The sequence below is a fragment of the Salvelinus alpinus genome, chromosome 3, assembly GCF_045679555.1.
Source record: "Salvelinus alpinus chromosome 3, SLU_Salpinus.1, whole genome shotgun sequence".
In the NCBI taxonomy this organism is placed as follows: Eukaryota; Metazoa; Chordata; class Actinopteri; order Salmoniformes; family Salmonidae; genus Salvelinus; species Salvelinus alpinus.
The window spans coordinates 19,089,178-19,116,096 of record NC_092088.1 but is presented as its reverse complement, the minus strand read 5'-3'; the positions used below and the strand labels follow the sequence as shown (position 1 = coordinate 19,116,096).

At 43.2% G+C, this 26,919-nt stretch overlaps 1 protein-coding gene across 2 annotated transcripts in view; it reads left to right on the top strand.

The window, feature by feature from the left end:
- Nucleotides 1-1,753: 1,753 nt before the first annotated feature.
- The window catches only part of LOC139570182 (zinc transporter ZIP11-like), a 144,278-nt gene continuing 119,112 nt past the window's right edge, over nt 1,754-26,919 (top strand). The window contains exons 1-4 of one of the 2 annotated variants that reach the window (XM_071391803.1): nt 1,754-1,867; nt 2,456-2,573; nt 4,217-4,255; nt 21,977-22,135. In XM_071391803.1, the coding sequence (XP_071247904.1) occupies nt 2,466-2,573; nt 4,217-4,255; nt 21,977-22,135 (306 nt within the window). In that variant the 5' untranslated portion in view covers nt 1,754-1,867; nt 2,456-2,465. The remainder of the gene's footprint in view (nt 1,868-2,455; nt 2,574-4,216; nt 4,256-21,976; nt 22,136-26,919) is intronic. The other variant, XM_071391804.1, reaches the window with a different exon arrangement.

Sequence of the window (26,919 nt, the reverse complement as noted above, 5' to 3'; positions counted from 1 at the left end):
CTGGCCAAAGATTTAATGAGGTCATTTCCACTGTGTCTGTGTGGAAAAAACATTCCAGGGTGCCACTGCGTTTACTCTACTCCCATCTTTATCAAAACACAGCATGGACCACTCAAGCAGAGCTGTGAAGCACTTTCGACAACACGCACGCACGCACGCACACACACACACACGCACGCACACAATACTTAATGCTTTTAGCTGGATGACTAGAGCTGAGCTTACCTCCATCCTTTTTGCTGTGTATTGTCAGAAGATTTCCACAGAATGGAATCTAGGGCGTTGCGATGCGACCCACACAGCCTGACCATTCAGGGCTACTTGTTAAATGGAACCAACTGAATACAAACCAAATAAAGTTGGTTAAAAGTCCAATGCAGCAATTTTTATCTCAATATCAAATAATTTCTGCATAACAATTAACTACCTTTCAGTGATTGTTTTCAATTAAAATGATCAAAAATAAACAAAAATAGCTTCTTAGCAAAGAGCAATTTCTCAAACAATAATTTTGCTAGGACTGTCTGGGAGTAGTCTGAGTGGCGAGGGGATAACTGAAAACTAGCTGTTATTGGCAGAGAGGTTTCGTAATCTCTTTCTTATTGGTCTAGTAAGTAATTTATCACCTGGTGATGTCACCAGGCAGGTCAAAACTCCATCCCACCAAAACAGGTTGAAATTTCATCAACTATTTTTAAACAGCTCTAAAAGGGCCTTATCATAACTTTTCTGATTTCACAGTATAATTCCAACCTCATAGTGGGGAAATACATATACAACACAGGCAAATCACGTTTTTGACTGCACTGGGCCTTTAACTGGACTATAGCACCATTGATTAAGAATAAGGAAAACTCACTGGCTGTCTTGAGGTTTCAAGGGCTTAAAAACCCTGAACCATGCATTATTCTCCCTCCTTGTGCATTTGAGAGATGGTCTGCACAATGACGTGTCACGTAAGAGGGTGGTAGCTCTGACAGCTTTGGCTATGTCATGCATGGTAAGGATCATAATGTACCTACAGTTAAAATTAGACTAAGCTAAGCAGAACCAGAACAACAGATCAGCAAAAGCCTTAGAGTAGACCAATAGGCACAGACGTCAGTTCGACTTATATTCCACGTTGGTTCAAAGTTAGTTCGCTGAAAATGAAAACCAGTGTGTGCCCAGTGGGGAGAGTACATCCATTGAGAGGAACATTCTGAATTGATCTGCTTAAGGCCCTACTGCCAACACAGGGACAGCTTAAATATTGAAGCTGATATAGGAAAATAATCCCAATGGTTACTTACAAATCCTCAAGCACAATAACAGACTATTAACAACAGACCATTGCAAATAACAGACCCTAGCACATTGTCCATGGGCTATTGACATTCAAAAATAGCTTACAGCTTACATCCACAGAGGCACTTCATGGGGTGTAACTACGTCACCTTACCTGAACTGTCCCATGCAGTGGTACTTCAACCTATTTTCTGCTACATTGCTAAACTGCTTTACCTCATCCGCTGGGCAGGACATGAGAGATTGTAAATAAAAATGACCTCCTGACAAAGCTATATAGTGTGATATGCAAAATCAATAAAAATAATAAAAATAATACTATGCAGGAAATGATCAGTTTGAAAAAATCTAACATGACATTCATAAAACACAATTTGTAATATTGATGTCAAAAGTTAGTGGCATAGGCTGGCTGTGACTTTGGGAATGAAGGCTTATTGTCCTATCAAATTACAATACACGCCTCCAAATGCTGGAATAGCCAATGGCATCTTGCGAGGGGCAGTGCTCAACCTGTCACAGATACGTGTACAAGGAAGTAGGAAGTAAATACATTCGACTTGCCGTGCCAGAAGTGACAGTAAGAATTTTAAATGATTTAATGATTTTAAAACAAGATGAGAATATATTAATCAGTCACCGGAAAACGATTGTGTCTTGGTAATGCCGTAAAGCACGTGTTTCGTTGCAACATAACCAGCGCAGCGAACAAAAGCAAAGTTATCTGACAATGTCGTCTGATACTGCTAGGCCAACTCTTTGAATGATACTAGCAACGCACATTGATTTCAGATAGAGAGCCAAAAGAGACAACTATTTTGGACACAAATAAAGCTGGAACAATGCAATGAAAGGCAATAGCAAATGTTTCTCTTCTTGCTTGCCAAGCAAGTTTATCTAGCTAGCTAAACAGCTAAGCAGGACGCTTGTGGGGTTGGGCAGTAATTTGCAAACATGCCACCCTGTCACGTTCCTGAACAAACAGGATTTAGCACACACGCCTTTGTTCTACAAAATGATCTGTTATTTGGAGCACTCGTATTACAGGGATTTCCTGACAATGTACCTTACATTCGTCAAGTTAGCTAGCTACTGTGACTGTGTCGTAAAAACAACCTAAAGTATCCTGTGCGGCTCCACTCCACTGTGTGCATCTCTCTGTCCGCAGGATTGGCACCATGCTTCCAGGCTACAGTCCTGTGACCCAGGCCCTGCTGGGAACTCTGTTCACCTGGGGCCTGACTGCTGCTGGGGCTGCCCTGGTCTTCATCTTCTCCAGCCGACAGGTAAGGAACTGGTACAACGTTTCTCTGTGTTGCTGCTGTATGATGTTTTACTGTATTGTGACACTGGTATATGCACACAAATACAGTTTGTTATGTCCCTGGTGTGAACTCCAATATGTCCCTTAGTTTCACTAAATCAATTGCAGTATATTTGAATGGCTTCAGCAGTTCTAGTTCCATAGAAATGGAAAGTTCAATTGGTGGGATGCTATCGTCCCACCTGGCCAACATCCAGTGAAATTGCAGAGTGTCAAATTCAAAAACAGAAATACTCATTATAAAAATTCATAAAACATACAAGTGTTATACATCGGTTTAAAGATTAACTTCTTGTTAATTCAACCACAGTGTCAGATTTCAAAAAGGCTTTACGACAAAACATACAATTTACACAGTCAAACAATTATTAAACATTTACTGGAAAGACTGCAGATGCAAAGTTTGGTAAGAGAATTACAGTAAAATATCCCTCAGTTTTATTCTGTTACCATGCGATTATCTGAGAACAGCGCCAGCAGACAAATCATTAAACAGTAACCAGCCAAGTAGAGGAGTTACACAAGTCAGATATAGTGATACAATTAATCACTTACCTTTGATGATCTTCATATGGTTGCACTCACAAGACTCCCATTTACTCAATAAATGTTTGTTTTGTTCGATAAAGTCCCTCTTTATATCCAAAAACCTCAGTTTTGTTCAGTAATCCACATGCTCAAAGGCAGTCACAGCAGACAGACGAAAAATCCGAAAAGTATCAGTAAAGTTCGTAGAAACATGTCAAACGATGTTTATAATCAACCCTCAGGTTGTTTTTAGTCATAATAATCAATAACATTTCAACCGGACAATAGCTTCGTCAATATAAAAGGAAAACAAGAAAGGCGTGCTCTCGGTCGTGCGCATGGAAAAACCTCTGGGACACTGCAGTGTCCACTCATTCAAAGTGGTCTTACTCCCTCATTTTTCAGAATACAAGCCTGAAACAATTTCTAAAGACTGTTCACATGTAGTGGAAGCCATAGGAAGTGCAAGTTGAGTCCTAAGTCAATTCGCCTGCCATATCAGTTCTGTAATACTCACAGACATTATTTTAACAGTTTTGGAAACTTTAGAGTGTTTTCTATCCAAATCTATTATATGCAAATCCTAGCTTCTGCGCCTGAGGAGCAGGCAGTTTACTTTGGGCACGCTTTTCATCCGGAGGTGAAAATAGTGCCCCCTACCCTAATGAAGTTAACAAACCATACAACTGTATGCACAATGGCTACTTTGAACAATTTACACAGTCAAACAATTATTAAACATTTACTGGAAAGACTGCAGATGCCTCGTTTGGTAAGAGAATTACAGTAACATATCCCTCAGTTTTATTCTGTTACCAAACTTTATATATGCACAGTAAATGTGTATTAGTAACAATTTTAGTTAAAATTCTTAAAAGTAGTCGTTGTGCATAGAGTCATATGGTTTGTTAAACTTTGAAATCACATGGTGTTTGTTTGGTTTACATTTTAAGGTGACAAATCAGAGTCTCAGCGTAATTCTGTTACCATGGAATTGCTCTGAACTAAACATCACATTGGATTGTTGATGCCCTTGGTTTGACTTCACTCGTCCTTTCTCTCTGCCCCCCTCTTCAGAAGCGGATATTGGATGGAAGTCTGGGCTTTGCTGCTGGGGTAAGAAAATATGCTTTTGAACACACACACCTGTCCTTCCTTTTTTTCCAAACCCAGGGTTCCTCTGCTATCTGTCAACACGTGAATATGAGCAGATGTCAGATGTGACAGCCTTTGAGTTGTTGTGGTGGACTCAGTTCTCTGTTTTCCAAACATTTCTTGAAGATTCTCAAAGCCAAATGAAGGGTGAGACTTTTCCAAAGGTATTGCCTACTGCCTTATAAGAAGAAGTCTATCTTTCTGGGATAGTTTGGCAGACGCATCGCCTCCCTTACAGTTAGGGATCTGATTCGCAATTTTTGTTTGTTGTATTTGTCTCATCGCTGCAACTTCCCAACGTGCTCGCGAGGCGATGGTCGAGTCATGCGTCCTCCGAAACATGACCCGTCAAACCACGCTTCTTAATACCCGCCCGCTTAACACGGAAGCCAGCCGCACCAATGTGTTGTAGGAAACACTGTTCAACTGACGACTGAGGTCAGCCTGCACGTGCCCGGCCCGCCACAAGGAGTCGCTAGAGCGCGATGAGCAAAGTAAAGCCCCCCCCCTGCCAAACCCTCCCCTAACCCGGACGATACTGGGCCAATTGTGCGCCGCACTATGGGACTCCCGATCATGGCCGGTTGTTATATGCCTTAGACCACTGCACCACTCGGGAGGCCCTCTCTGATTCGGGATCTTAATTATGCATCTGATTTATACTCCCCTATGTCTCGTAGAATGTAAGAAGAAGAATATTTATTTAAGGTATTGTTGCCACTACTACAAACGCTGAAAGAAGTCTACCTTTAGTAGGTGCCCATGGGGAAACTGGAAATTAAGTTAACATTTCTAGTAAAAGTGTCTCTATCCCCAAATAATTTAATTTTCTAAGTAACATTAATATACTGATTTGATTAAAATGAAATCAAGAGAGCCAAGTGACCGCTATGGTTTCAGAGAGAACTAGCCAGAAGTTCACAGCAGCAATCCATTTTTTATTGGCCTAATCATAAAGTATGAGTTTATTAAATAATTCATACAAATGGGTAGAATTAATTTTTATGTTCTGGATTTTCAAATTCTGAGTGAAATTCATTTCGCAGTTGATGCTTTTACATCATTCTGATGCCTGCATAAAATATTTTCACTGTGAGGAGTTCAGACAGAAAACACAACAGTTGAACCATTTTTTACTTGACAATACATTAAGTCTTGACGTTAGGCTCTGCAGCTTCAGGGTAGCTCACTGCCATATCAAAGCTAAGTCATTACCATAACAAACTTCAGGGAGTGAGCACATCATAGCTACATATTTTTTTATTTAACCTTTATTTAACTAGGCAAGTCAGTTAAGAACAAATTCTTATTTACAATGACGGCCTAGGAACAGTGTGTTAACTGCATGGTTCAGGGGCAGAACGACAGATTTTTTACCTTGTCAGCTCGGGAATGCGATCTAGCAACCTTTTGGTTACTGGCCCAACGCTCTAACCACTAGGCTACCTGCCGCCCCAATATCAGCTGATGATATCAAACACTCAGGTGTCCGGTCTGAAGTGGCTTGGCTTTATTTCTGGGCCCAACTATGGTCTAGATCTGAGCTGTTTTTGAGGGAGGAAGTAAGGAGCAGTTGATTGATCACTATGAACATGAATTAAACTATTAGCCTATACAGAGTGTAGAAAAATACCTGAAAATAAGCTGCAAACATTGAGTATGTTTGTGTACCTGCTACTTTTCCTTGTGCTGGTTAACTTTAGGACTTTTCTCTTTAGGACTATTTTTGACTCCTCAGTACTATCAGAGTGGAATGTAACAGTTGACTTGTGGTGACTGAGGAGTGTCTGGACTGGAAGGGAATTTAGTAATAACATTGCAAGGCAAAATGCTAATACAATCCTTCAGTACTGCTCTATGCAGAGGCAAGGCCGAGAGCTGCTTCTATCTGCCTCTCTCATTCGTCACTCCTCCTCATGGTGACCTTCTCGCAGGCAGTGGGGCTCTGTTCATTAAAGTCTATTGTAGGAATCTGCTCCTCCACTGCCTCACTCACTTTGTATTCTGATGCTCACAGGTAGCTCACGCAGTCCCTGAAATGCGCTGGGAGTAGTTTTTCGCTGAGGGGTTCAGTACCATTCCTCTCTCTGCATTCTCCATCTTTATTGCTGCTCTTCCCAGCTTTTACATTTCGCTGTAAAGTCTTGCATCTGGGACCGTGGCATAGACATTTAGCTAGTCTTGGCAAACACAGTCCTATGCTTTGTTTGACTTTGAAGTGGATCCCTATGGGAGGAGAGCTTGTTGAAGGAAGTGCGCTTCTATTGTTACTAGGCCCACTGGTCTCTTCAGTCATAACAAATATACCGCAGACTAGACACAACCCAAAGGGCTGAATTCAGACAAGCATCTGTAGAACGTTTACAGTAGAACACCACTGTGTTTAACTGTGTCTATGTCGCCTTCTTTGGAGTGGTTGCATTTCCTCATTATTTTAGAGGTTCAGGTAGCAAGGCTGGATTTGCTCTTTGCATGTTTAGGTGTGTGTGTGTGTGTGTGTGTGTGAAGGAGAGAGAGATCCTTATCCTACCCATGCTCATTTAAGAGATGCTGGTGTGTGCATTCAGTCGGTGGTGAGTGTGGAGTCGTGACTGCCTAAGGGTGGAGAGGAATTTTAAAGAGACTATTGATCTGAGACAAAGACCTGAGCTCTATAGTACAATGGAGAGCTTTCCCTCAGGGAGATGAGGGAATCTGGATGGGGAGAAGGTGAGCTCTCCCTCAGGGAGATGAGGGAATCTGGATGGGGATAAGGTGAGCTCTCTCTCAGGGAGATGAGGGAATCAGGATGGGGAAAAGGTGAGCTCTCCCTCAGGGAGATGAGGGGATCTGGATGGGGATAAGGTGAGCTCTCTCTCAGGGAGATGAGGGAATCAGGATGGGGAAAAGGTGAGCCCTCCCTCAGGGAGATGAGGGGATCTGGATGGGGAAAAGGTGAGCTCTCCCTCAGGGAGATGAGGGAATCTGGATGGGGAAAAGGTGAGCTCTCCCTCAGGGAGATGAGGGAATCTGGATGGGGAAAAGGTGAGCTCTCCCTCAGGGAGATGAGGGAATCTGGATGGGGAAAAGGTGAGCTCTCCCTCAGGGAGATGAGGGGATCTGGATGGGGAAAAGGTGAGCTCTCTCTCAGGGAGATGAGGGGATCTGGATGGGGAAAAGGTGAGCTCTCCCTCAGGGAGATGAGGGAATCAGGATGGGGAAAAGGTGAGCTCTCCCTCAGGGAGATGAGGGAATCTGGATGGGGAAAAGGTGAGCTCTCCCTCAGGGAGATGAGGGAATCAGGATGGGGAAAAGGTGAGCCCTCCCTCAGGGAGATGAGGGAATCAGGATTGATGAAAGCAGACCTCAAAGATAATAGAAAGGATTGTCAGAACTAGGTGAGTCACAAATAGATACTAGGCTATACCAGAGAGGTGACCGCTATGAATAGAGACAACGGACGAGGGAGACTGCAGATAAGAAACATGAGATTGAAGTTTAGGGGAGCTGAAATCAGTACCTTTATTCTTTTATTGACATTGTTCTCATTTTGTCCAGCTCCTGTGCCAGCTATGTATGTGCATCAACATTCAATTTTCATCTTTCTGACGTCCACCTAATTTGGCACGGAGTCAGTTAGCATTTTGTAAATGTCATGTATGTGTCCACAAACACTACATATGGAGAGGGAGAGATTAGTTCCAGGTAAGGAGTTGGCCAAGTTCCTTATTTATTCAGTTGTCATGCATGGCATTCCCTTCGCTTTACTCAGGAGAAATATGGCTTCTGAGGCATCTGCATTAGACCCAGGAGGGAGCTGTCTATAGAAACACAAGTTCCTGTCTAGAAGGAACATCTAGAATAACAGAATGAGATGGGAAAGAGGAGATGTTTGCGTTCTCTTAATTTGATCACTCTTTTGTTGCAGAGAATTTTCCTGCGCTGCAGGAAATTCAAACTTGTAGTGGCTCCGAGGTTTAAAAAGGCTTCTAAAGTTTATAATTTCCACTATAACATTTCAGACTGGATTTTCCCTAACGAAAATGGCGTCAACTCATACAAAAATGTCCATTAATCGTAATCCACATAATAATTCACATGTCCTGTTGCTGCAGGATTATTTTCCTGCTGTGAGAAACTGGTCAAATTAAGACAGGACATCTGTAGGAAAGAGTGAACGACACTAAAGAAAGAACTGAGGTTGAAATTTAATCATTGGTTAGCTGACGTGATACAGTAGGCGATATTGAAACGGTCCACTGGGTGCAAAATGGAATTTGAAATGAAGGAATTTCGCAGGGACTTCACATGATTGGATTGTTGTTTGACGGACATTCTAACAATGCATTTGCATTTAACTTGAGTGGATATGACTGGGTGCATACATAGTCTAGTGTGGGAGAAAGAATGCAGTCAAGGAACATGCATAGTATTGAGGAATGTGGTTATTCCAGCACATGCGAAGGAGAATTACATTCTGATAAGAGCAGGATATGTTAATCTTCTTCAACGCCTTGAAATTAATCCAAATATATAGAAAAAATGAATAGGGAATAAAACAGCAATATATATTTTTTTAGTGCTAAAGATTAATCATGTCTCGTCCCTTATTGGTTCCAACTTCCATGAGTTCTAGGTCTCTGTGCTTCGTTTGCATAACCTGCCACACTTGTCAAACATCATGATGTGATGGAATGTTGTGCTGGAAACTTACATTTGTCTAGAGTTGCTGTAGGCGAAAATAAACAGAACATAGAAAGCTAATCCATCTAGCTAGCTATGCTTCAATGTGTCTTGTGTTTATTTCTACATTCCATAGTTCGTAATAACAAGTCATTTGTGTTGCGTTGGTATTTATCCACTTAATTCTGAGAACGTGAGCCTAGACGGACTTTCTCAAATTGGCTGCTTATTGTACCTTGGACCTTTCTGTCCAGTAGGCTCTGACAAAGACTGTTACTCATTGTGTTTGAAACAGCGATGTTCTCAGCTTTGTGTTACTTGTACAGATAAACAAACAATGTTTTATAGGAAAGTAGGGATAAACTATTCAAAGCTCAACTTGTGTTGTCTATGGGAAGGTCCTTCACTACAGTGACTGCACACGACCCTGGTTTGATTTAGGTCTACTGTGAATATGCCTTTGCCATTTATAGTGTATTAACAAGCCAACAAAGGTAGAATTTGGTCAATTTATTGCAGGGTTACACTTCGGTGAAAACTTGGTAATTCCATCAGACGTGGTAAAAACAAGTGTCGGGGTAACTAAAATGAGTTAATATGAATTAATACATACTGTGCTAACTGAACGCAAAACCAAACGAAACAAATATTTTCTAACATTGTTATACATATAATAATAGATAGGATTATTAAACCTACATAACAAACAGAAATGTTTCGCATGATCGTTCAAATATAGTGTGCTGTAAGCGCAGCACTTAATCATTCAGATAGAGTAAGAAGATTATGATTGTGTTATGTGTACGCTCAATAATTTAGTATAATTCTAATGGCCTTAACATGGAACACGTAGCCTACTGATTCAGGTGCAGTCTGTGTACAAAACATTGGAGTCTGGTCCAGTCATTCAATGCCATGGCCTTTTCCACGTTTGCGCCGTTATCGTTATGCACACTTGCTGCTCCTCATTCAGGCCCCAGGGGGCGAAAGCTTCTCCCGACCCCAGAGCAACGTTTTCTCCCCTGTGATCTCCGGGGAAGTAGCCTGTGGTGTTTCCAAGCACCGATATTTCAGTTGAAACTCCTCATCAATAAAGTGTACTGTCAAACTGCTGTACTGTAGGGCTCGCCTGTTCTACCAAAGGTCTGTTGTAGTCGCGTAATAATCAACACGCTCTGTTCAAACTTTTCCCTTCATTTTGTTATAAAGTGTTGGGATGGTGACTTTGAAGAAATATGTGCGAGATGGAATCTTGTATATCCTGTCCCGCGTGTTTATTATCTTGTTGAAGCCGTCTTTGCTGACTATGTAAATAGGAATCATGTCTTTGGCTATCACCTATGTGACTGCGAGATATTTTTTTGAAGACGCAATGGCATTCCTGTTTAAGATAGGTGGCTTTGGTGCTGTCGCCCCCCCCTCTCATGCATTCGTCATAAAGTGTGGGATGGTTCTTCTTCAAATTATTCAATATACTTGTCGCCACAACTCCGAGGCACTTTTTGCACAACACTTGCATTTGGTTGACATCTGTTTGCCTGTAGCACGAAATACTGCCATACCACTGAAGATGCGCTCTACTTTGGCACCAAATCGATCTCGTTAGCACTCGCAGCACTCATGTTTCCGAGGTTTACTGAGGTAAAGCCCTTTCTCTCCTCACCAGCATCTAACCGCACGCTCTAAACGGGGATGTTTGTGATTGGCCAGTATGTGATTGGTCAGCATTCTCTGTGCGTGTAGAGAGCGAATGAACGGAGTGTAGCGTATCTCATTGGAGGAGGTACTGTAGTCCAGTTTCTGTTGTATTAATGGAGTGGCAAAGAAAGGAGAATATCGCAATATGGATATTGCACATGTCAATCACAATTTCGATCTGAATTTAATTCATTGTGTAGACCTATCTCACACCCACATACATTATGGTCCTGGATACTCCAAGTTATGCTGGCAGACTCGAATTAGCATAGCTGTAGGCTTGGACATGTGCAGACTACTGGACCAGCTAGGCAGACATCCGTGACCGTTCACAAAGTTCAAACCTTTTCAGGAAGACTACTGTGACTTTTCTTAATTACCCATTGGCTTCGTAGGTTCAACAAACAAAACCAAATTCTCAACATTTTTGTTGAAGTTTGTTGACCAATGTCGATTGCTTCAATAACGCTCAATGTCGGCGTATGTCGGAGAACGTATGGAATTTTCATGATCACTATTGTGATTCTTTGACCTATTCAGAGACAATGTGATATAGGTCATTGGTTCTTCTGCCTCACGCCTCAGTAAACAACAGTCCATAAACGCTATCAAGATTGCATAGCCTGTTTGATCTCTGGATAATGCACAGTTTGTTGTTCCTTTTTTAGTTGATGTGGAACAGAGTGGAAACCTCAGTGTCCATAAAATAAGGGATGCTTTTGAAAAAAAACGGATTTCTCCACATGCCGAAGCCAGATCAATCCTGACTGCTAGGCCTAATTGTGCAATATCCTGAGATGTGATGTGCTCTGACATATAATACAGATTTTCAAATAACCCATGATGACGTGAGACTGCTCAGCAGGCAAGCTTCTCTATTCTGAATGTCCTTCAATTGATATCGAACGAGGTAGATGGTAAAGATGTATAGATAGTTAGGTGGACATTGGCTATAAGGAAGAGCACACCTGCAGGTATGATCATCAAATAAAAAAAACTAATTTGGTTTGTCACATGCGCCGAATACAACAGGTGTAGAACTTACTGTGAAATGCTTACTTAACCAACAATGCAGAGTTCTAAAAAAAGTAGGTAAAAAAAATGTGCTCAATAAACTAAAGGAAAAATAGTAACGCAACAATAATGAGGATATTTCTCTTTATCTCTCTCTATCACAGGAGATTGGTGGGGCCTTAATTGGGGAGAAAAACACCTACCAATTCAAGGGTTTTTCTTTATTTTTCCTATTTCCTACATTGTAGAATAATAGTGAAGACATCAAAACTATGAAATAACACACATGGAATCATGTAGTAACCAAAAAAGTGTTTATCAAATCTAAAATATATTTTGATTTGTTATTCTTCAAAGTAGACACCTTTTGCTTTGATGACAGCTTTGCACACTCTTGACATTCTCTCAACCAGCTTCATGCGGTAGTCACCTGGAATGCATTTCCAGGTGACTGGGGCTGTTTTTCATGGTTCGGGAGCTGTGGGCTGTTTTTCATGGTTTGGGCTAGGCCCCTTAGTTCCTGTGAAGGGAAATCTTAACGCTATAGCATACAATGACATTCTAGGCGATTCTGTGCTTCCAACTTTGTGGCAACAGTTTGGGAAAGGCCCTTTCCTGTTTCACCATGACAATGCCCCCGTACACAAGCGACGGCCATACAGAACTTTTTTGTCGATCAGTGTGGAAGAATTTGACTGGCATGCTCAGAGCCCTGCCCTCAACCCCATCGAACACCTTTGGGATGAATTGAATTGGAACGCCAACTGCGAGCCAGGCTTAATCGCCCAACATCATTGCCTGACCTCACTAATGCTCTTGTGACTGAATGGAAGTCCTTGCAGCAACCATATGTATATAGGAACCATGAATTCTGCTCTGTGTCAGACAATTCTACAGGACAATGTCAGGCCATCTGTCTGTGAGCTGAAGCTGAAGCACAGCTGCGTCACGCAGCAAGACAATGATCCAAAACACACACTCAAGTCTACATGAAAATGGCTAAAAAGCAACACATTTGAAGTTTTGGAATGGCCTAGTCAGACCTAACCACAATTGAGATGTGGCAGGGCGTGAAACGAGCAGTTCATGCTGGAAAACCCACACATGTCGTGGAGTTACTGCAGTTTTGCACGGAAGAGTGGGCCAAAATTCCTCCACAGCGACATGAGAGACTAATCAACAACTACAGGAAGTGTCTGGTTGGAGTCATTGCAGCTAAAGGTGGCACAACCAGTTATTGAGTGTAAGGGGGCAATTACTCTTTCACACAGGGGCGTTGGGTGTTGCATAACTTTGTTTATGAAATAAATTCAAAAAGTTTAATTGTTGTGTTATTTGTTTATTCAGGCTCCCTTGATCTAATATTAGGTTTTGGTTGAAGATCTGATAACGTCCAGTATCAAAATATGCAAAAGTGGAGATATTTTTCACGGCACTGTATCATGCCCTCTGAAGTGCAATCAGTGGCAACCAAGCTACAGTGACTGAGCTGCATATACAGTGGGGAGAACAAGTATTTGATACACTGCCGATTTTGCAGGTTTTCCTACTTATAAAGCATGTAGAGGTCTGTAATTTTTATCATAGGTACACTTCCCATGCAATAAAATGCTAATTAATTACTTAAAAATCATACAATGTGATTTTCGGGATTCCGTCTCTCACAGTTGAAGTGTACCTATGATAAAAATTACAGACCTCTACATGCTTTGTAAGTAGGAAAACCTACAAAATCGGCAGTGTATCAAATACTTGTTCTCCCCACTGTATATGCAGCTCAGTCATACAACACAATAAGTATTTGTTCAAAGAGAATGATATCTTCATGATAGGTTTGGTCATATGCATTTTCACCAGCTATTTTCATAGCTACATTGCAACACCATATCAGTGTATCAAACCTCAAACTAGCATCCATTATTCTCACCTTGATACCTGAGGCTTGTTGAGACCTTAGGCTGAGAGAGAAATGACGCTTGGCTCCGGATCGTACAGGAAGGTCGTCCATGCTTCAAAATCTCGAGGACTCCACTGTCGCAGCTCATTTTCCCGGATGGCTTTTTTTTTGTGTAAGCCATAAGGCCGCGAGATCTCTTGGGGGAAATTAGTACAGCCTACGTTTCCCTAGTCTCCAGACCAAGTCTAAGGCACTGTAATTAGCAGCTAAACGCTCAGGTGGAGTTGCCAATTTTCCTCCGAGATGTCCGACCCAGGGAGACCAGAGCCATATTACCAATATGGGACTGATTATGCCGCTACACGCTTCAGTCTACTTCCTGTCCTCGAGCAACAGGTGACTCTAACCCAATCATATATTTCTTGCCAAGACCTCCATGACAAGGAGACCTCGTTGCTGTATGGTGTAACTGACTGAGCAATATAACTGACCCCAGATTTATACATATAATTGACCCCATTTCTCCTCCACCCAGGGTGAGGAAGAATATCACGTTGAAATAATAATTGTGAAAATATCTCTGTGTTCAACCAGGTGACTTTGTCATCATCGTTAGTGGAGCCCCTTTTGATGATAGACAATGATGAAGAGCGCGTTCACTGTTCAGTTCCTAAAACCTTATTTGAGTTATTTAATTGACCCCAGATATACTGTGGAGATGTGCACTCTTTCCTCCACCCAGGGTGAGGAACAATGCCTGGGCAAGTCATAATTACAGGTTACTCTGCCATTGCCAGTGGAGCCTCTGTTGCTGGTAATGGTAGTCGATAACGTGTTCACTTTTTCAGTCCCCAAAACCTGAGAGCGAGACTAAATATCTAAATAATTGATGCAGCAGGAAGGAAGTCAGGGTAACACAAAAAAACGACTCCATATTGTGAAGAACTAATCACTCCCCCAGACAGACTGACTGACGGAGCTACCTGTTGAAGCTTGCCTGTCGCATCCAGCCGCTGATGGAATAATGGCTGTCCTCAATAACAAATCAAGGCTTTTTGTCTCCCACAAGTTAACTTTAAACCTGGTGGCTCCATTTGAAAGAAAAATGCGTAATAATTGGATGAATATGCAAATGTCAGACAAACCCAGCCAATAGCTCAGAGCCCCAGCCTGTTCAAGTCTTAATTAATCTTATTAAAGGGTGTGCAGTGTGTTAAGTGTTCGGGCTGTAGGTCAAAAATTAGATTATTAGACTACCTCTATATGAAAGCGAGGGAGAGGAGGTCTGATTACAGTAAGTCTTTAGGGTGGTTAAAGAACGTTGGCGTTGAGTGTGACAGTCTACAAGTGTTCATCTAGTTGAGTTCACCCAAGATCATGTGGTTTAGATACAGTACGGAAGACTGTAAGACTGTCATTCAAATAAGGTGTGACCAACCAATCTCACCTTTTTAGCTGAGGTTCAGGTTGGGGTTGGTGCTCTCTGGATGGAACAAATAGGTAGTTCATTGGCAGGTGAGTTCAGGTGAGGCCGAAGTAATGTTGTTAATCGATACCACAGTGGGTTAATTGAAACGACAGAAATGAGTCTCTCTTTGTGCAGACACTATTGTCATCTCTGCGGCCATGTAACCAAGGCCATCTTATTTATTTGATACTCATTGGGTTATTTTCAGCCCATTATTGAAAGCATGAGTCAGTAGATTGAATATTTTCTTCCCATTATGACCAGATACTGTTGCTGGCTATGTTTGAGATTTTTTCCCCTTTGTAATGAACTGTCTTGTTTGGTCCTCCTAATCCAATAGTTGTTATATATATATATATATATATTTTTTTTTTTCCCGATCTGCAATTTTTAAACCATGATAAATAAAAATCGCTTTAGATTTTTTGGGGGCGGTGTTCACACACACTAATCTCTGGTTTCAGTTAGGTTACCAGCAACACTAAACATGCATTTTTGTGGCATTTTAAACAGGTTCACAGTGTAGTAATTTACGCTGTTATGGGTCTTTCTATAAACTAGTGTACCAGTGAGGATTTCCTACACTGGACAACTTGTTACATCTGTTGATAAGTCATTGATTATAATCTGCACATTTAAAAAAAATATCATTGCATTAAGATATAAGTGGGGAACATAAACTCAGCAAAAGAAGAAACGTCCTCTCACTGTCAACTGCGTTTTATTTTCAGCAAACTTAACACGTGTAAATATTTGTATGAACAAAACAAAATTCTACAACAGAGAAATAAACTGAACAAGTTCCACAGACATGTGACTAACAGAAATTGAATAATGTGTCCCTGAACAAAAGGGGGGGGGGGGTCAAAATCAAAAGTAACAGTCAGTATCTGGTGTGGCCACCAGCTGCATTAAGTACTGCAGTACATCTCCTCCTCATGGACTGCACCAGATTAGCCAGTTCTTGCTGTGAGGTGTTATCCCGCTCTTCCACCAAGGCACCTGCAAGTTCCCGGACGTTTCTGGGAGGAATGGCCCTAGCCCTCACCCTCTGATCCAACAGGTCCCAGACGTGCTCAATGGGATTGAGATCCGGGCTCTTCCCTAGCCATGGCAGAACACTGACATTCCTGTCTTGCAGGAAATCACGGACAGAACGAGCAGTATGGCTGGTGGCATTGTCATGCTGGAGGGTCATGTCAAGATGAGCCTGCAGGAAGGGTGTCACATGAGAGAGGAGGATGTCTTCCCTGTAACGCACAGTGTTGAGATTGCCTGCAATGACGACAAGCTCAGTCCGATGATGCTGTGACACACCGCCCCAGACCACGACGGACCCTCCACCTCCAAATCGATCCCGCTCCAGAGTACAGGCCTCGGTGTAACACCTGACCATCACCCCTGGTGAGACAAAACCGCGACTCATCAGTGAAGAGCACTTTTTGCCAGTCTGGTCTGGTCCAGCGACGGTGGGTTTGTGCCCATAGGCGACGTTGTTGCCGGTGATGTCTGGTGAGGACTTGCCTTACAACAGGCCTTCAAGCCCTCAGTCCAGCCTCTCTCAGCTTATTCCGGACAGTCTGAGCACTGATGGAGGGATTGTGCGTTCCTGGTGTAACTCGGGCAGTTGTTGCCGTCCTGTACCTGTCACGCAGGTTTGATGTTCAGATGTACCGATCCTGTGAAGGTGTTGTTACACGTGGTCTGCCACTGCGAGGGCGATCAGCTGTCCGTCCTGTCTCCCTGTAGCGCTGTCTTAGGCGTCTCACAGTACCGACATTGCAATTTATTGCCCTGGCCACCTGCAGTCCTCATGCCTCCTTGCAGCATGCCTAAGGCACGTTCACGCAGATGAGCAGGGACCCTGGGCATCTTTCTTTTGGTGTTTTTCAGAGTCAGTAGAAGTCAGAGTCAGTTTTCATAACTGTAACCTTAATTGCCTACCGTCTGTAAGCTGTTAGTGTCTTAACGACCGTTCCACAGGTGCATGTTCATTAATTGTTTATGGTTCATTGAACAGGAATGGGAAACAGTGTTTAAACCCTTTAAAAGGAAGATCTGTGAAGTTATTTAGATTTTTACGAATTCTCTTTGAAAGACAGGGTCCTGAAAAAGGGACGTTTCTTTTTTTGCTGTGTTTAGCTATATTCAAGAAAATTCCCGATTTCATTGAAAACTTATGTTTAACCCTTTCTCATGGTTGGTGTCTTAACGGATTTGTCCAAAATCGTGTGACATAAAACATTACTTTTCTGTCATTGCATTTATGCCAGTGTAAGTTGCCTTTTTACCACATATTATGCATTAATTAGTTCAATTAGACATTGAACTTGAATCTTGTAAGAATCCTGGATCTATCTCTCGGACAGTTTTTTTGTATAGAGATCACAGAAAAGCAGTGTAACTATGTAACATTTTGTGTCTCCTTATGTTACGGGGTGAAAACAGTTTTCATAGGCACACAAATCCCCCAAAATGTATGTGATTGCAGAAATCTAATGGTTTTAACCGAAAGAGTCACCTTACCTTGATACTTGTTGAATGTGCATTTGGTGATATTTTCACACATCGTCTGAATTTTCTGAATGACAGTCAAGTGACGAACAGCTGTTGTGCTAGTGCATGCGATTCAACAACAGCCCAAGTGCTGGGAAAAAGGTGAAATGTCGAGAATAGTTTGTCTCATTCGTTACGCTGGTGAAGACAATTGTGGTTGGATCTAATATCCCTTGCGAATTGATGTTGATCATCATATCTGCTTGATTTACAGCAGGGTCTCGTTAGATTTAACAGAGGAAGCATCAAGGTAATGAGCTTGTTTTCCATATGTTTTTGTGCCTCGGATTGGACACAGACTCTACTGTGCGCAATTGTGTAGGATAGACTATTGCACAACACCCAATGCTATTCCTATGAATTATTACGGATATAATAACAACAAATTATACTGAACAAAAATATAAACTGAACATATAAAGTGTTGGTCCCATGTTTTATGAGCTGAAATAAAAGATCACAGAAGTTTCCAAACGCACCAAAAGCTTCTTTCTCAGATTTTGTGTGCAAATCTGTTTACATCCCTGTTCGTGAGCATTTCTCCTTTGTCAATATAATACATCCACCTGACAGATGTGGCATATCAAGTAGCTGATTAATCCGCATGATCATTACAGAAGTGTACCTTGTGCTGGGGACAATAAAATGCCTCTCTAAAATGTGCAGTTTTGTCTCAACCCAATGCCACAGATGTCTCACGTGTTGAGGGAGCGTTCAATTGGCATGCTGACTGCAGGAATGTCCACCAGAGCTGTTGAATGTCCACCAGAGAATTGAATGTTAATTTCTCTACCATAAGTCACCCCCAACGTTGTTTTAGAGAATTTAACAGTACGTACAACCGGCCTCAACCACAGACCAGATGTACGGCGTTGTGTGCACATCAGCGAACCGCTCGCACACAAGGTACACTTTGCGTTGTTTGAAACTTATTATGTACATAATGTTGCTGCTACCGTCTCTTATGACCGAAAATAACTTCTGGACATCAGAACAGCGATTACTCACCACGGACTGGAAGAAGCTTTTTTTCTTTTCTTCCTTTAACGAGTCCGACGAGTCCAACGTGAACGACATACTGCTTTCATGGGAACAGGCCCAAATCCCCGAGACTACGGAGAGAAAAAAGGGACGGAGGTCAGGGTGCCTTGTGAGAATTCAGGGGGCGGACTATGCAATATTCAGGGGGCGGACTATACTGTACTATTCAGGGGGCGGACTATACTGTACTATTCAGGGGGCGGACTATACTGTACTATTCAGGGGCGGACTATACTGTACTATTCAGGGGGCGGACTATACTGTACTATTCAGGGGGCGGACTATACTGTACTATTCAGGGGGCGGACTATACTGTACTATTCAGGGGGCGGACTATACTGTACTATTCAGGGGGCGGACTATGCAATATTCAGGGGGCGGACTATGCAATATTCAGGGGGCGGACTATACTGTACTATTCAGGGGGCGGACTATGCAATATTCAGGGGTGGACTATACTATACTATTCAGGGGGCGGACTATGCAATAATGTAAACAACAGCTGGTGCACGATATCTAAGGAAGTCTCAAGGTTTTTGTCACGCCCTGACCTTAGTTATCTATGTTTTCTTTATTATTTTGGTTAGGTCAGGGTGTGACGAGGGTGGGTATGCTTGTTTTTTGTATTGTCTAGGGTTTTTTGTATATCTAGGAGTTTTGGTATGTCTAGGTATATGTAGGTCTATGGTGGCCTGAATTGGTTCCCAATCAGAGGCAGCTATTTATCGTTGTCTTTGATTGGGGATCATATTTAGGTTGCCATTTTCCCTTTTGGTTTTGTGGGTTCTTGTCTATGTGTAGTTGCCTGTTCAGCACTCTTTATATAGCTTCACGGTTCGTTTTTGTTGTTTTGTTCAGTGTTCATAATTATAATAAAGAAGAATGTACGCTTATCACGCTGGGCCTTGGTCTCCTTACGACGGCCGTGACAGTTTTGCTCGTCAGATGTAGAGTATCTCATGATAAGCTTTAGACCACACTCTACCTAGAGCGTTTTCATCTGTATTTTTCAAAGCTGTCTACATACCACCACAGACCGACGCTGACACTAAGACTGCACTCAATGAGCTGTATTCTGCCATAAGCAAACAGGAAAACGCTCACCCAGAGGCGGCGCTCCTAGTGACCGGGGATTTTAATGTAAGGAACCTAAATCTGTTTTACCAAATTTCTACCAGCATGTTAAATGTGCAACCAGAGGCAAAAAAAACTCTAGACCACCTTTACTCCACACACAGCTCGCATCCACTACAAGACCATGGTGATTACCTACGGAACAGCAAGGGGAACTGCCCCTCCCTACCTTCAGGCTTTGCTCAATCCCTACACCCCAACCCGAGCACTCCGTTCTGCCACCTTCTGGTCTCTTGAACCTCCCACTCAGTCCAGTTCAAGCTCTTCTCAGTTCTGCCACCCAAATGGTGGAACCAGCTTCCCCCTGAAGCTAGAATCGCAGAGTCCCTGCCCATCTTCCGAATGCACCTGAAACCCTATCTCTTCAAAGACTATCTTAAAATATCCCCCTCCGCAATTAGCTTGATGTAGTCATTGGGTGTTAGGAATATGGGATCAAATACTAAACTTTTGACGACTTGAATTTTGTCCAAATACTTATGACATTATAATTTTTTTATACCTTTTATTTAACTAGGAAGGTCAGTTAAGAACAAATTCTTATTTAGAACGACTGCCAACTGGGAAACAATGGGTTAACTGCCTTGTTCAGGGGCAGAACGACAGATTTTTACCTTGTCACTTCTGGGATTCGATCCCAAGGTAACGCTCTAACCACTAGGCTACCTGCCGCCCCAAAATGGGGGGACTAGATATTTAAAGTACATTTCTTAAACGGTAAAAAATAAAATGTATGAATAGAAATGTATGAAATACCCTAAAATAAAGTGACATTCTAAACTGTCGCTTCATATGAAACATTTGACCTCAAATTCAAAAATGCTGGAGTAAAGAGACAAATGTAAAATGTTAGCTTCACTGTCTAAATATGTACGAAGGGCAATGCACATGGAATGACAATACTAAGTGTTAAGAGTTATTTTGGTAGCTGCTAGTGGGGTGAATGAAGTCAGATGATATGAATCATACCATGGTTGGTTGTCAGCCTTCACCATACTGTACATGTGCAGTCAGTGCATTAGTGAGCTCCACACAAGGGATTGATTTGCCTTTTCTCACTAGTGCAGCTGTGTCGTGTGTTCTAGTATGTAAATGCTAATTGTTCCAGATTGAGGGTAATTCACATGATCACGAACCTCTAATCGACCCATAAGCCTCACCTCATTAGGCAGAGAAGTGCATGATGGGATGTGTGTTTTATAGGACCACTGCAATGTCCTTGCCTGCGAACAGTGTTTAAATATGGACATTATTTGAGCCCACTGCCGGTACCGGCGGCACTATGAACAAACAAGTCGTATCGATGACTCAGAATTAGGTCTTAATTCGTTGCCTGAAGCGAGTCGGCTGGTGACCAATCCTGTTTTTGCAATGGGTGTTATCCAATGCTATTATTTTTGTTCACAGAGGGGCTGGGATAATGCCGTCGGTGAGACCGAAACTCAACATCAACTCACACTCCTCTGGTGGAAGAGTCTTTGATCACGCTATTGGGAAGTAGTGTGTTGGATGCTCTGAGGCTGGCGGCCTTTGTGGAGGTTCCCTTTGAACTGAACATTACGGTGTACACACTCACACTCCCCGATGGCTCAGGAGGAGCGAGGGCCGAAACCCCAGACATGTGTATGCATTATTCAATCATCCAGCCCCTGTGTACTGTGGAAAGTGCCAAGCCATATAGGGATTGTGTGTGACGTATCCCAGACGACTATTGGGTGGGTGGGCTGGGTGTGGGTGGGTGTGTGTGTGTGAAATCAAATCTTCCATGGGTAAACTGAGACATCTCCAGTGACGAGGTCTAGGAGAATTGTGCTTCCCCTCCAGTTACTGTCCACTCAAAATTCATCCCTCAAAGGAAACTGTCCACTGAGTCACAGTTGCAGACTTGGAAAGTCTTATCTTTTTAGCAAGATTTCTTCAGGCCTTTTTTCAATTTTGAAGGCATTGTTTCTTTTTTGCCCTCTGCCCTCTTTCGTTATTTGTGTTACTGCATTCAATTCATGCCCTCATTCCAAATGTTTCTGAGGGAAACATTCCACAACATCCCCGTTCCAAAAAAGTGAGATCCCCCGAGGACTGTTTCTATCGTCTTTCTGTTTTGGGGTGTTTTGACGCCAACTGAACGCCCCCACTCGGAGTTGAAGCCTGGCTCTCTGAACACAGCAGATAATAATTCCCACTAACTGTGGCTTCCTTTTTGCTTCTCCCTCAGGTGATGTTGGCGGCGTCCTATTGGTCGTTGCTGGCTCCGGCCATAGACATGGCGGAGGATTCGGGGAAGTACGGCTCATTTGCGTTCGTCCCCGTGGCGGTGGGCTTCGCCCTGGGAGCGGCCTTCGTGTACCTGGCTGACCTCATGATGCCTGCTCTGGTGAGTCCTGCTGCTGCTGCAGCCTCCCGGAGAGGAAATTTCTTCACACATACATAGCACTCTGACATGCCATGCCAAACACAATAGCCTAAAAAGTTGGCCTCAATACATTGTTTAAATTGTGCATAAACCACAGGTAATTTAGGGCTACCTGTTGGAAATGTGGTATAGGCGGTACAGGATAAGGGATGGAGGGAGAGAGGGTAAGTTATAAGCCACAATTTGCTGGCCTGGTCCTTCCAGACAGTAGTGCCGTGAGAGACTGGTTTGAAGCCCGTTAAGTGTAATCACTCAGGCAATTACAGGTTTTCTGCTTCACCAAGTCACAACAACCTATTTTTTACATGGCAGTGGATGCTCCCATTTAGATGGGAAATTAGGTTATATGATGCTGTTAAATACAGTGGTTTCTGTTCTGCACTAGCTCAGTGGGAGTACCACTGATCAATTTATCAAAAATGTAAGTAGGATGTTGCAATGAGCCCAAATTGCTATTTGTTAAACTTCACCCTAACAACCCATATTCTTCCACAGTGATTAGACATAATCACAAATCATTACAGTGGTCCTCACCATCTTCTCCTTCCCCCCTCCTGCTCCTCCTCCTTTTTCTCTACCTCCTCCTCTACCTTCTCCTCCTGCTCCTCTTCCTCTGGTTTCCCCAGTGTGGACAGCGGGAGGACAGAGCAGTGTAGAAATGGGGAGGGGGAGATGTGGGGGTCTTGGCGGGGGGCCAGGGTGCCCCCATTGGGGGTCGGACCGGGCTGTTTGGACAGCTGCTGGTGTCACCTTTACTGGCTCCTAAGCAAACACTGGGCCCTGAATGAGAGAGGCAAGAGCAGAACACTAGAGAAGGCAGTGCTAGCCTAGCAGCAGCATCCGAGTCTGTCAACCCCCTACTGAACCCCTTCAACCTGGTGATAAGCGCTGCCCTGTTCCTGGAACTCTTTGCATCTATCTCTCTCGCTTTCTCTCCCCTATCAAAGCTACAGTTTCCCTAGTCCCGGTCTTTTGCGTGCCAGCAGCGTCTCTAGGATAAGGAGAAACAAACGTCAGGAGGTTGGGTGACGGTGGAGCAAGCTGTTGCAGGATTAAGTGTCATAGGACCAGGCACAGTATCTCAGTATCTGAAGGCAAGCTCTTTGTCAGGGAGATGCTACTGACTTAACTGGGCCTGGTCAAACAATAGCTAGGCCTGCATCTTTTTCTCAGGCTATTTTGTGCATTGCACATCTGCTCACCTCTGCACACCTCACCTCTCTAAAAGAACATCCTTCTAGACTTGATTAAGCTATCCAGCCAGGTAGCTGGGTTGACTGGAGTTTCTATGATGTTAGCTTCTTATCACACCTGTGTAATAAGCACAATAATTACCCCACGTCGAGTGGTATCCATGGCAACCACAGCTGTGCACAAGTTACAAATCGGGTCACAGGATTTTGCCCCTCATAATGGGAGTGTTGCATCATGGGAGATAACATTAGTTCCCATCCACAGCAAAGGGCTTAGTGTAACAATGCCAACATGTTCAGCCCCTCAAACAGATTACATCTTCCATGTTTGCCGTCTCTCGGGTGCCTGTCTCTTTTGAAATGAATGGTCAGAATGTTTAGGCCAAGTCATTGTTGCCCGTATTTACGATAGCACCCTGTTGACCACCGTCAGTGTTGCCTTTCAGAATATTTATACCCCAGTTTTTGATGAATACCCATGACTACACCTAGAGACCACTGAAAGCTTCTCCTTTCTCTTGCAACACATTTATCTGGTCATTTATTTGAAAGGAGAATTGAGATCTTAACCAACTTTTTAATTAAACTTTTTACACTCCTAGCAGTCAATACAAACTGAAATCCATGAGCATACAACATATTAATGGATAAGAGCAACACAATAAAAAAAATAAGAGTAAAACAAATGTCAATCTATAATGTCCTGTAGTCTTAAAGTGACTCATTAATCAATGAGCAGAAATGTGGGATTGGTGACTTCATGTACCGTTCAGTTCTACACTTTGTCATGGTCAGTTTGTTTTGGCTGCGATGTCCTTGCCTGTCGCTTTGATTCGAGTCAGGGGGTAGCCAGTCTCTGAATTGAGATTTTAGGAGGCTGACAGCGAATTCAATGCAGAGTTGTGTCTGGTCTTTCATGCAGCCAGGGTAGGGACAGGCTCTGAAGTGCCTCAATATAACTGGATTATTCTCCTAGGAGGGTGCGGCATGCTCTCTTCTGAATATGCTCCAGGTCATCAGACTGGGTCTGGGTCAGTGAGCTGTGCCATGCAGGAGCGGAATTATCCAGGGTGGGGCGTATGTAGCCGGTGTAAATGCTCATCCGGTCTTCCTGTGACAAATCAAACCTTTTTTAGGCAGCGAATGAGAAAAGTTGTATGTTGCTCTTGGTTACCATAGTAACAACCTGCTCACCTCATTGCAAGTCCTCCTGTACAATTACCCCTAAAATATTCCCACTATCACACACTTTGAGATTCTGGCCCTCGATCCGGAGAGGCAGGGTTCAGTAACATTCTGCTTACATGACCCCACGTGTCAAAGTTGTTCAGGGCCTGCTGCTGCGGCGGTGTGCTGATGTTTCCTGTTGTACACGTGTGCACCAGATTTAGATCGTCAACATATTGCCACCTATTGTCAACATCCCGGGCTGCACTGTCTATGACCGCAAGGAAGATGAGAGGGGCGTTCCTTGAGCCACACCGCCCGCCAGTCTGAGGCTGTCTTGGTAGCGTACCTGTTGTTGGCTGCTTTGAGGGCAGGTCTGACACCCAGTTGGATTAGGCATTCAATGGTGACGGTGTGGTTGATTTATAATTGATTTGAATTTTTTATTTATTATTTGATTTTTTTGTCAAATGCCTTGGAAAAGTGAGGGTGGTTATGGGGGATGGGATGTCTGATGGCTTGTATAAACAGTCCAGGAGGGTAACAAGTGTGTGGGAACATGATCTTTCTGGTCTGCTTCCAAAGTGTCTGGGGTCTATGTTGGGTGTTATGTCTTCCTTCATCCAGGTGGCAGCGACGCCTCAGCAATTTTGGTAGTTGTGGTGTCCGGGATATTGGCCGTAGCTAGTTGACTGACGGAGGGTGGGTCTTGGGGATGGGCAGGACCGTGGCTTCTTTCCACTGGGAGGGGAATTCACCTTGCGGGAATGAAGAATTGAGGATGTCACAGACGTTGCATGCAAATTCTTATAGGATCCGCTGTGGCACGCCGTCGGGGCTGGGGGCTTTGTTGATTTTTACCACACGCGGCTTGTCATACACCTCCCTGGGTTTGAGTTCCGGGAGAGGCTGCGGGATAGGGAGGAAGGCTGATAGAGTTGTTGTGTCTACGGCGGTTAGTGATTGGCTGACCTGAGTGATCCGGTTGTTTTAATTTAATTTGCTATTCCAACTTTGTTGTTTTGACCATAGCCAGTAATATTGATTTTAGAGAGGGTCCTTTTTTCATTCCAGCCACCTGTTTGTCTGTGCCACTGTTTTGGGTTTTCTTTTTTAAGATGAGCAGTCTGGTTAGAATGTCTTTTTGAACTTTGTTCCTGTAGAATCTGGAAAGTGTAGAATTCTTTCCATGCCTATATTCCTTTTGACGACGAGTGGTCATGTTCTCGATATCAGCTGTCGTCCACGGTCTGTCAGTAGGGTGCATATTCACAGTTAGGACAGGGACGTGATCGTTACACACAGAGGTCAATGTGCTATAGAAGGCAGTAGTCTTGAATGTCGCATAAGGTGTGTTCTATACTTCTTGCCAGGACTGGGTTGTGATCAACTTTCCACTGTCCAGGCTAGATTGTCTGACAGGACGATGCTCTCGCTTCTGTTTTTTTTGGCTCTTGTTTATGATTCTGAGTGCGTTCTCTGGGTGATCTGGGAGAACCAGGATTCAGAAATTGCAGCGATATCAACTTTAATGAACAAGGTTGCTTGCAACTCATCTAGTTTGTTTAGTAGTGGTGGGGGGGGGGGGGGGGGTGTTAGCTTGGTAAATTGTCCTGGTTTCTTGTGGGTGGTGGTCTGGATGTGAATTAAGTTTTGCTGGAGTGCATTGTTTAAAGTTCATGGGCACTCAGAGGAGAGTTTATTTCCAACACTAGTTTGAATATCCCGGGAGTTACGACCTGCTCGCTTCCCTCTCCGGCGTCTTCTCCGGCGACTTCTCCGGCATCCTCTGGCAAGTCCAAAGTTATGGGTGTCCGCATCTTTTGAAAACTTCCTAAGAATGTCAGTGAGTAGCTCTGGGATACTGAAGCAGGTTGATGAAGTTGGTTTAATTGTCCAGTTTAGTGTTTTCAGGATAGGATTTCAGGATATTTACAATCTAGACTTGATAAGCCACCTTAAGTTTCAAGTAAAATGTATACACACAAAAACAATTCAATATTAAATTAGCAGGAGTAAATAACCCAAGGTTGGCAACCACGGAACCTAAAGATAAAGATGAATAAGTAACATCTGAATGAAATAAGCATAACTTGCTTTGTTAGCCTAGTTGTCATATTAAAAATGAAATGTATACATCTCTCTCTCTAGCATATAGTCATACGTGGCAGGTGTGGCCATTAGGTCTATAACAAACATCCTTATGTTCTGAAATACCAAGGCTCTCAGCTCTGCAGGACTCCTGGTGAGGAGGCAGGCCCTCAGCAGAGCTACGGGTGGGCCCGGTTCCAGCCACAACCTCCGAGAGGGACACAGCGGGTTACCGTGGTTACAGAATCCTCAGAGTAAGAATTGGCCGTTTCAGAAGACAATCCTAACAAGAGA